The sequence below is a fragment of the Anomalospiza imberbis genome, chromosome 14 (assembly GCF_031753505.1).
Source record: "Anomalospiza imberbis isolate Cuckoo-Finch-1a 21T00152 chromosome 14, ASM3175350v1, whole genome shotgun sequence".
In the NCBI taxonomy this organism is placed as follows: domain Eukaryota; kingdom Metazoa; phylum Chordata; class Aves; order Passeriformes; family Viduidae; genus Anomalospiza; species Anomalospiza imberbis.
The window spans coordinates 19,338,805-19,349,419 of NC_089694.1; the positions used below are offsets into that span (position 1 = coordinate 19,338,805).

Here is a 10,615-nt window from a genome sequence, read left to right on the forward strand (position 1 = left end):
CACAGCCAAACCCTGGCACAGCCGGGCGCTGGCACAGCCGGGCGCTGGCTCAGCCGGGCCCTGGCACAGCCAGACTCTGGCACAGCCGGCCGCTGGCACAGCCAAACCCTGGCACAGCCGGGCCCTGGCACAGCCGGGCCCTGGCTCAGCCGGGCGCTGGCACAGCCGGGCCCTGGCACAGCCAGACCCTGGCACAGCCGGACCCTGGCTCAGCCGGGCGCTGGCACAGCCGGGCCCTGGCACAGCCAGACCCTGGCACAGCCGGGCCCTGGCACAGCCAAACCCTGGCACAGCCGGACCCTGGCTCAGCCGGGCGCTGGCACAGCCGGGCCCTGGCACAGCCGGACCCTGGCACAGCCGGACCCTGGCACAGCCGGTCCCTCAGACAGCTGGGCGCTGGCACAGCCAGACCCTGGCACAGCCGGACCCTGGCTCAGCCGGCCGCTGGCACAGCCGGGCCCTGGCTCAGCCGGTCCCTCAGACAGCTGGGCGCTGGCACAGCCGGGCCCTGGCTCAGCCGGCCGCTGGCACAGCCGGGCCCGGGCTGGGGTCCCCGGCCTTGTTCCCCTCCGCGTCCCGCGGGGCCCGGGAGCGGCCGCAGCGCCCCCCAGCGGCGGGGCAGCCCGGGCCCCGCCCACCCCCGCGGGGGCGGGGCCTCGCGCCCGGCCCCGGTAACTTTCCAGCCCTGCCCACGTGGTGCGGCGGCGGCCGCCCCCTGGCGGCAGCGATTGGCGCAGGCGGGCCCGCCCCCCTGCCTGCCGCGGTGCCGGCTCTGCGCTGCCGGCGGGTCACCGGCACCGGGCACCGGCACCGCGCTCGGCTCGGCTCGGCTCGGCTCGGCTCGGCTCGGCACGGCACGGCACGGCACGGCACGGCACGGGCTCATCATGATCGTGTGTCCCCAGAGCGTGGAGCACCCCCGAGGAAGCCGATGCCAGCGGCTGCCGGGGCAGGTAGGACCCGCCCCGCCGCCACCACTGGAGCCCGTACAGGAGCACCGGGCTTCGCCCTGCTCGCCGCCACCAAGCCGGCACGGCTGCGGCAGCAGCAGGCCGGGGCATCGCCGCTGCCCGCTAGCGGTGCGCGGGGCCGGCGAGGCTGCGCTCTCACGATGCCGCGCCCGGCGGCTTGGTCTTGGTCCTGCTCTTGCTCCTGCTCCCGGTGCCGGTCCCGGTGCGGCGGTGGCGTCCCCGTCCCCTTTGTGCGGGATGCGGGAGGCGCCGTGGCTCCATCACTGCCAATCAAACTTGTTTTTCTCTCTCCGCCTGCACTGCCCGCGCCCCTCACCGGGGGCGCTGCCGCCGCCGCCGCCCGCACAATGGGGCCCGGGTACCGGCCCCGAGTACCGGCCGCCGTAGGGTTCCTTGCCACAGGCACTCGTACTTCCCCCGTCCTCTCGAATACCCAGGCACAAGGGCCGGGCTAGAAGTGCTGCCGCGGCACCGTCTCCAGCGAACGTTATCGGAGGAGCCGCGGTCTCGCTGGGCGAAGGGATGAGCCCCGGCCGGGCGGAGAGTGCGGCGGGGTCCGCCGGACCCTCTCCCGCACATCCCGGCGCTGTCCGGGCTCCTTCAACCTCCTGCCTTCTTTATGTGTTCACGGCTGCCGGCCGGGAGCACCGGGGCCGTTCTCCCGGGGGTCCGCCGAGCGGGGAGGGGACGAGGTTGGTGGTGGGTACGCAGTTTAGGTGCCTGTTAGGAGTTCAGGGGGCTCGGACACACGAAGGTTCCCCTGGGGAGGGAGGTGATGCTGCCGCAGCTCGGGAGTGCAAGTGGATGCACTCCGGGAGGAGGAGGAGGGCTGTGGCCGAGGAGGATGAGGAAGGTGGCACTGGGGCCAATGCGAGAGGCTGGGGAGGCAGAACTGTGGGAATGTGGCAGGTGGTGCCGGTAGGAGACACCTCGGCTGAGCTGGTGCCTTTGGGAGTGGGCAGTTTAGCATGGCCAGGGGCTAAGAGCCGAGGAGGTGGCTGCTCTGCACCTTCATCTCCCAGTTCCTTCGTCAACTCCTTCAAAGACATATCTGCCTGGTTGCTTGCTCCATCATCACCTGGAGAAGCGGAGTGAGGAGAGCTGGCAGCACTAAAGACTGAGCCATGGTTGCACAGCTCCTTACTGGGGACCACCTTTCCCCGGGGAGGAGTGGAAGGGCCCTTGGCTCCTCCACCTCATCCCTCCAGGAGAATATCAGTGGCTGTAGCCCCTTGGGTGTCCTCACAGCAGCTCACTTCCCCAGGCAGAGGGACTTTGTAGGGGGCTTTTGCAGGTCACTTCTGGCTTTCATCTTCTCCTGTTGATCAGAGAAGCTGGTACTTTTCATCTTTCCATTTTAATTTGAGTTTTGGGGTTTTGTGGATCCCTTTTAGGAGAGGAAGTGGACACTCTAAATGTCAAGTAAATCTCTTGACACTTGAGTGATGGTGTTTCCACTAGAAGTGCAGGATGGTGGAAAATAGCCCGAGCTGCTTCCTGCACTGCCTGTGTGGGTGCAACTGCTCTGTGCTGCCACACAGCTCACCCCTGCTCTGTCTGCCCCTCACCCCTGGGTGCTCTGCCACGCACCCCTGTAGCTTTGGTGGTTTGCAGAAGTGCTCCTGGTTTTCTCCTATGCCACCATTGTTGCCATGCTCCAGTCACCAGCCTTTGGGTGACTGCACTGGAGAGACAGGTGGAAGGAACAAGAGAGTGGTGTCAGCAGGGCTGGAATTTCACAGGAGAGATTTCAGTTCAAGCCTGGGAGAAGAGACGCATCCTTTGCATCCAAGGGCGCTGCCTGGGCTCCCACATGTGAGCAGGAGCTGTGACTTCCTGTGTGACAAGGGTCAGCACCTGCTGTACCTGTACCTCAGGGTGGGCAGGCTGCAGGTGCAGACCATGCTGTCGGGTGGGACTCGTGGCAACATGGTCGATGGAGCATGGCAGCTGCCTGGGCATCTTTCCAACATCCCTGCCCTCTGTTCCCACCACCCTCTTAGGAGGGGCTGGAGCTGTGCTGGACTGGGGTCCTGGTGCAAGGCTGGCATGGGCATTGCTGGGAGTGTTTGGGCCCCCCTTGCCGAGTTGCCCATCTGTGTTTTCCCTGGAGGGCACAGAGCTGTGCTCTGTGCTGCAGGACCCACTCCCATGCTGTCTGCTTGGGCAACATGTGGGGAGCTCTTCTGTGTGCTTCTAATCACATGGAAGGTATCAGGACATGGTTTGCCTCTTGGCTTGCCAGGGCAGGAGCCTGGGAGCCCCTGTGCCGTTTCCACGCTCTCTCACATCTTGGTACTGGGCAGGAGGGCTCCATGCTGGCAGATGGGCTGCTCCATTCTGGAATGTATTTTGTGCTGTGTTTCTCCTGATCTGCCCTCGCACACTACAAGGAACATCATTCCTGGTTTGCCCTTTGCTTCCACTCACCATGCAGAGCCTTCTCCCAGAGACCAACCTGTGTGTCTTGCTACCTGTCCTCCTGCTACCTGTGTCACTGAGCAGTGTTCTGCCTGATAGCCATGAGTGTCCCTCTGGCAGCACCAAGCTGGGAGAGGGATCTGTGCCTCTTGTAGAGCCTGGGCTTAGCTGGAGTGTGCTGCTCTGGGGAGAGCTAAGCAGAGCATGTTTCCTGCAGGTAGTGAAGATGTCCAACAGCGACCCTGAGTGCCCCCACTTCCTCTTTGTGAAGGTGCTGGCAAGCCGAGGGCGGCTGGAGGCGGTGACCCAGCAGATGGGCTACCACCCACAGTACCTCGACAGCTTCCTCAAGACGCAGCACTACCTGATGCACATGGATGGCCCTCTGCCCTTTGACTGCCGGCACTACATCGCCATCATGGTGAGCCCTGCTGGGAGCTGCCAGAGGGGACGGGGGGGCTCTGCTCAGCCCTGTGAGGCTCTCCTTAACCTCCAGCAGATAGCCTGTGCCGTGGGCTTCTCATCAGGGACCAAAATCACGATGTCATATGGAGGCTGAGCGAGAGGTGGGTGTGCGATGCCTGTCCTGCTGGGGAAGTGCACGGATGCTGATGTGCTGTTTTTGCAGGCAGCAGCCCGGCACCAGTGCCGGTACTTGGTGAACCTGCATGTGCTGCAGTTCCTGCGGGCAGGGGGTGACCCCCAGTGGCTGCGTGGCCTCGAATTCATCCCCCCCAAACTCCGCAACCTCAACGAGATCAACAAGATCCTGGCACACCGGCCATGGCTCATCACCAAGGAGCACATTGAGGTACTGGGAAGGGCTATCAGCCAGGGACCATGATCACAGTGGGGACAGCAGCATCCCCAGGGGCTGCCAGCACCCTGCCCACCTACCTGTGTCACATTGCTGGTCTATCCATGTTCTGCAGAAGCTGCTGAAGATCAGCGAGTGGAGCTGGTCACTGGCGGAGCTGGTGCACGCCGTTGTCCTCCTGGCACACTGCCACGCACTTGCCAGCTTTGTCTTCGGCTGTGGCTGCGAGCAGGACGAGGGACTGATGGGTCGAGGCTCACTGAAGCCATTGTCACTTGGGAACCAGTGCTTCTGCGAGGCCACTGCCAGCAACAGCTACAGCCAAGAGCTGCTGCGTATCAACCGCAAGCGGGTGAGCCCCCGAGGGTGGGTGTGCAGGGGACGGGGGGATGCTGCTGGGACCACTGCCCTCACCCCCAGGCCTGTGTCTGTGCAGTCCCTGGACTCCTGCATGGAGCTGGATTCCCTCCGGGAACGCATGCAGCGGATCCATGTGGAGACTGAGGGCAGGGATGAGTTGAGGCTACTGCAGCAGGACCGAGAGGAAGGTGAGGGGCAGGGAGCAGAGGTGGGTGTGCAGGGTGGGAGTTCATATGGCACACCTGTGTGTTCGTTGCTCCTCTATGCCTTACATTTTCCATTATGCGTGGTTCAGAGGGGCTCATGGAATGCATGTGGGGCAGAACAAGGGCTGGCTTTCGATGCCTGATGTGGCTGGAAACGGCAGCTGAGCACTGCTCTGACCCGGCTGCAGGGCTCTCCCCTCTTGCAGATACTGATGGGGAAGTCACCGGTGCCACCAACCTTGCATGCTACATGCAGGACCCTGACTTTGGATACCAAGACTTTGCCCGGCGCGACGAGGATCAGACGCAAGTATTCAGAGTCCAGGTAAGACTCCTGCTCTCTTGGTGGGCAGCAGCTCAAGCTCCCCTCCCCTCCCCTCCCCTCTCATAAATAGTGGCAGAGTTGCCTGTGCAGACTGGCCCTGCACCACTAGGGTTGGGAAGAGGGAGGTGACTTCTTTCCCCAAGGGTTGATGATTTTTTTCACATGGCCCTCATGGAGGCAAGGGTAAAAATAATTCAAAAGCTGCTTGATAAGGAATGTTGTGGTTTGGGCAGAGCCACCTCCAGGGCATATTCACTGAATTCTTCTGCTTCCTGAGGTCTCCAGCCCTTCTTCCTGGGAACATGCTCCAAGCTCCTTTTTGCAATTGCAAAATCCTCTTGCTGTGCTCAACAGGATTACTCCTGGGAAGACCATGGCTTCTCACTGGTCAACCGGCTCTACTCTGACATTGGGCATCTCCTGGATGAGAAGTTTAGGATGGTGGATGGTCTGCAAAGCAGTGCCATGGCCAAGCGGCAGGGCTGTGAACCCTCTGTTTTCAAGCGGGGCATCTGGAACTACATCCACTGCATGTTTGGCATTAGGTAGGGAAACCAACCTCACGGGCCAGGGGAGAAAACTGAGCTGACCCAGGCGGGAGGAGGGTAGGGCACTCAGTCTGTCATGCAGATGAGCATGGAGAAGGGACAGAGGTAAATCACCTGCCTGGATGTTGAGACAGGCAGGGGAGAGACACTGAACTGCTCTGTCCAGGGCAGGGGGATTTGGGGCAGGGTTTCAGTGCCTGGTGGCTGTTGCCATGTGGCCCCCTGCCCTGTGGCTGTGCCGTGCCCCAGGCAGACCACAGGCAAGGTGCTGGCTGAGACTCACCCCTGTGCTCCCCACAGGTACGATGATTATGACTATGCAGAAGTAAATCAGCTCCTGGAGCGAATGCTCAAAGTTTACATTAAAACTGTAACCTGCTACCCAGAGAAGACAAACTCAGAGATGTTTGACAGGTTCTGGAAGCAGTTCAAGCACAGTGAAAAGGTGGGATAGCTGGCCCCTGGCTCTGGCTGTGGTGGGGCTGGGTGTGGGCAGGAGCTACAGGCTGAGGTGTTTTGAGGGGAGTATGGGAGATGTTTGAGCCACCAAACCAGTCTGAGGCAGGTGGGGAGGAATGGAAACTGGCTGTTTGTAAGGAGCTGGGCTTAGTGTGGCATGGGGCTGCCCACTGAGATGAGACATGGGGCACCAGCAGCACAGGCATCTCCAAAGTCATTACCCCAGTGGTGAGTGCTTCCTGGCGAGCCTTCTGTCAAGCTGTAACTCACAGGAGCAGCTGCTGTGGGTGTCAGGGACTGTGCCGCTGCCAGCCCGGAATGCTGGTGCCAAGTATGCAGGGGACTCCCTGGCACGAAGCTCTGGGAAGCAGCTACAGCTTACAGGACTGGGAGGAGGGGAAAAGGGGAGCTGCCTGAGCTGGAAAATTTGGTGGCATTTTGATGATGAAAGACTCACTTGTCCAGGTGGGCAGTTGCTTGCACTGCTGAGCACAGCACGCTTCGGCTGCCTGAGCCTCTCTTGCTGTTTCCGCAGGTCCACGTGAACCTGCTCATCCTGGAAGCCCGGATGCAGGCAGAGCTGTTGTACGCGTTGCAGGCCATCACCCAGTACATGATCTCCTAGATGCTGGAGCTGTGCTGCGGCAGGGCCAGGCAGCCCCTCTCCCTGAGCTCGTGCGAGACCCATCATGCTGGGACCGACGGCGAGGGATTTCTTGATTTAGTTTACTTGACTGTATTGTTCCTTTTTGTTGGTTCCCCCCCGCCCCGCCTTGTGGGGGTCCCTGAGTGGCCCTGTTATGTGCAATTACCAAACTGTGAGGCAAGTCCGTGCTGCTGAGATGCTGGAGACTTGAACATGTCCAAGGAGGACTGCCAAAAACATGGGGGAGAGGGAAGTGGGAGGGAACTGGGGCCAGATTAGAGGGATACTCCTTGCCTGGGTGCTGTGGGAGCTTCAGTGGCACAGGAAGGGCAGAGGGGAGAACTGGCTTCCTTCCCTGTGCTGCAGTGGCTGCTTTGCTTGCAAAGCCACTCTTGGGCACCTGTCCTCATCGGGGTGTTGTCTCTCACTTGGGAACAGTGTGGGCAGCATGTGGGTGTGTTGCAGTGTTCTGAGTTGCAGGGTTAGGCAGCAAGAAGTGCTGGCTCCTAGCAAGGGCCCTTCCCCAGGACAGCAAGGGGATGCACTTGCTGCCTACGTGTTATATCCTTTAGGTCTATGTGCCAAACCCTTCTGGGATGGACAAGAGATGACCCAGCAAACTCCAAACTGTGAAGCGCTTGCTGGCAGAGCATCCTCATGCTTCGCTTTCTCTGACAGCAGGATGAGAAGGCCTTTGACAGTGTTCAGGCACTGGAGGTTTCTGCTGGGGACTTTGGCAGTCCTAAGCCCCTCCTCTGCTTCCCATCACCAGAGAGGCAGGAGGAACAAGGGAGGCTTGTTAATGTGGTCTGTATCTTCTTACCACCATGAGAGGGCTGAGGTCCTGTACCCAGTCACTTGCTTAACAGCATGGTGGAGGAGCCTGTGGTCAGCACAGGAAAGCTGCAGGAAGCTTTTCTTTGAATGTGGGTTGGGGGGTGCTCCTGGGACTGCCCCATTTGAACGGAGGCAGCCTGTCCACCAGCCTTGCCCTCTGCCTGGGGGGCTACACCACCATTCCCCCCATCTCCCTGGGCCACCTGCCTGTGCCACAACCCCTGGCTGGAGAGGTACAAGGGCACCAGTGCAGGCTCCAGAGAGCAGCCACAAAAGGGGAATGAAGCCACCCGTTGTAAAGTGGGAGCCTGAAGCAAGGGCAGCTGTCAAGTCAGCCAGTGCACGCTGCTTCAGTCGACCTGTTTACTGCGTAAATATACAGGGAGAAAACCTTGTGTATGGAAGCTACAGAAAAAGCCTATTTTTGCTATAAATATATTATGTTTGACATGGATGTGTGCTTTATTTCTGCCAGATGTCGGGAAGGCGATCCAAACTTGCATGGTTGCTGTGAAGGTAGGACAGCAATGTCTGGCTGACCACAGCACTGAGATGGCCCAAGTGCCAGAAAACCCAACATTCTCAGCCGTGCTGGGGTCATGCACTGACAGCTCTGGTCCATGGCCAGCAGCTGGTCACTGAGGCTACACCTATCCTGTTCAACTCAGCTATGTCCTCTTGCCACGCTCAGATAAGCAACTGCTGCAGCATTGCATATTTGATAGGAAAAGAGGGAAGTTTTTTAAGGGGCTGTGGCATTCCAACAAGGAGGAGTGGAGTGTGCCAAAGGAAGGAGCTGGCTAGTACCTGGTCACAGGTGGCCAAGGTGGGGGTACTGCTTCTGCAGCTGAAGAAGAAGCATTTTCCTCACACTCCCAAGCAGACGCTCAGTGAGAAATGCCAGGAACCAGGATCAACTTCTTCCTGATCCATGCTGCTGGTGCTTTCCCTCCACTGGGGCTAGGCCAGCTTGTACTGGGCCAAGCTGGTGCCTGGGCAGTAAAATGCCAGGACAAGTGGTGCTGGGTGGTACCAGCTGAGTCAGTACTGGTGCTGGAACAGTGACACCAGCACAAGCATGACTGGTGCTGGGACAGCTGCCACCAGGCTTGGCTAGCCAGTGCTAGGACTGACTGCTGTACTATCACTCGGCCCCAGTGAGGGCTGGGCAGGGATCAGGCAGCTGGTACTGCTCGCTGTCAGGTTAACGCGAGCAGGCTAGCTGCCTGCCAGCCAGCTTGCCAGCCTCCCTGCTGTCCCTGCTACAGCAGCCCTATTCCCTGCAGGGCTGGGACGAGCCACAGCAGCCAGTTCCCCACAGGGCTCACCGCCTGTGAAGCCGGCAGCGCGCCTGCAGTGCTGGGCAGCCTGGGGCTGGCTCCAGCTGCCAGCAGCAGCATCCTCACCTCCCACCGCCACCCCGTGCTGGCCAGGAAAGGGACAAGGCAGTGACAGCATGGATCTGGCTGGGGGTGAGGGGCTGCCTGTTCTAGGTGATGTGAGGCTGGCTCCCTTTTACCTCATCTCCACACCTGCCCTAAGGGCTGGCCTTGCAGGGGCTGGGGGCAGCTGCCACACTCCAGCCACACCAGTAAGATGAAGGGCTCCATGTTCTCTCGAGCCTGAGCTGAAAAAAGCAGAGCTGCTGGCAAGGCCAGGAGAGACTACAGGCAGTCACACACAGCATGCCACAAGCCTGGCAATTTCAATGCTTGGGTCCCTGTCCTAGTGACCCCTGCATCCTTCAGGTGCTTGGGCCAGGATATTCCTCCCTATTGCTCTGTGGTTGGAAGAACTGCCAGAGTATAGACTGCTTCACCTCTGCAGGAACCTTCCAGGATATCCTGCACATGGGAGCTGGGACACTGTGACTGTACTGGGGATTACCCAGGGGAGGATGCAGGCACATGCCCAAAGCAGTAACTCAGTTTCTTGCAAAGCCTGTAGCAGAAAGAAGCGCTGGCAGGTGCAGCCAGGACTGCTTTTGTACCAGTCGAGCCATTCCCAAGCTGCATGGTGGGAGGAATGGTGTGTCCTAGCCCGTGGACAACACCAAGTCACACTGCAGCAATGGCACTACTACAGCTCCTACAACCCCCCATTCAGAGTCAGGCCTCTGGCTGCTGCTCTTACCACAGCTACAAAGGGGAAATAGCAGCACACGAGCTGAGGACAGCTTGGGAGAAAGCAGTGTGCACCTACCTGTGCCCCAGCCCTCCTTCCTCCTACACCAGGCTCCACCACAAAGGACACATGCAGTAGGGCAGCAGCCTTCCCCACTGTGCTTCCACATGTGGGCCCATTCATCAGCCAGCGGGGTTGGAGGCAAAGCAGGACTGTGGCCAGAAAGCCAGCTGAGCAGAAATGCTGTTTTTGCACTGGCTTCACATACTGCTGTTCTGTGGACAACTACCCATAGGCCAAAATACTTATAGTGACAAGCTGGGAGAGCTATGAGTTCTCCAAGACTGCAAGAAAGCTGCAAACACAATGCACTGAAACCACAGAACACAGCAGGACTCATGGTGACTACTGAAGACAGTCACACGCATCAAAAGCAACCCTGAGCCAAGGCATTCAGGTCCCATTTTGTTCTTCTTGGCAATGCTTAAATATGGCACGAGCCAATGCTCAGAGGTAAAAGAAGTGTTAATGGCTACTGGTCAAATGCCTGGTCCCCTGTTGTGACGTAAGTTTTGAACACATTCACTTTGATCCAATCAGCTGCAAAATCTTAGGCATTTTGTGTCTCCGATGGCACCCATCATTATATGCCTGCAAGAAGCCCTAAGTACCCAAGGAACAGATGGGGGGCAGAGAGTTCCCTTAAGGATCTCCTCCTAATTCCCCATTTTTGTAAACTGTGTTAAATCTTGAAGCAGGACCCTTAAGAGCCCCTTGGAGTTATTTAGTTAGTTGTATTAACTATACTGAAAAACTGCATTCAAAAATAATATACTGAGTATCCAAGGATTTGAATGAAAATTTTCTGCCTGTACACATATTGTGCAATTTCACAAATTAG

General features: G+C 59.1%; 1 protein-coding gene across 2 annotated transcripts; it reads left to right on the top strand.

Moving 5' to 3' along the window:
• The first annotated feature begins 744 nt into the window (after positions 1-744).
• LOC137482759 (sestrin-3-like) lies at positions 745-8,044 on the top strand. 2 transcript variants are annotated; one of them, XM_068205339.1, is made up of 9 exons: positions 745-953; positions 3,610-3,813; positions 4,021-4,203; positions 4,325-4,561; positions 4,646-4,757; positions 4,964-5,100; positions 5,455-5,645; positions 5,949-6,093; positions 6,643-8,044. In XM_068205339.1, the coding sequence occupies exons 1-9, from the start codon at positions 888-890 to the stop codon at positions 6,730-6,732; spliced, it is 1,365 nt and encodes a 454-aa protein (XP_068061440.1). In that variant the 5' UTR covers positions 745-887; the 3' UTR covers positions 6,733-8,044. The 2 variants fall into 2 exon arrangements, with proteins under 2 accessions (XP_068061440.1, XP_068061441.1); XM_068205340.1 differs by having other exon boundaries at positions 4,982-5,100.
• The last annotated feature ends 2,571 nt before the right edge of the window (positions 8,045-10,615 follow it).

Excerpts from the sequence above, each read along its gene's own strand:
- LOC137482759 (XM_068205339.1), top strand. The coding sequence starts at position 888 with ATGATCGTGTGTCCCCAGAGCGTGGAGCACCCCCGAGGAAGCCGATGC. Across the intron at positions 5,646-5,948 it reads CACTGCATGTTTGGCATTAG|GTACGATGATTATGACTATG; the intron begins GTAGGGAAACCA and ends TGCTCCCCACAG. Across the intron at positions 6,094-6,642 it reads AGTTCAAGCACAGTGAAAAG|GTCCACGTGAACCTGCTCAT; the intron begins GTGGGATAGCTG and ends CTGTTTCCGCAG.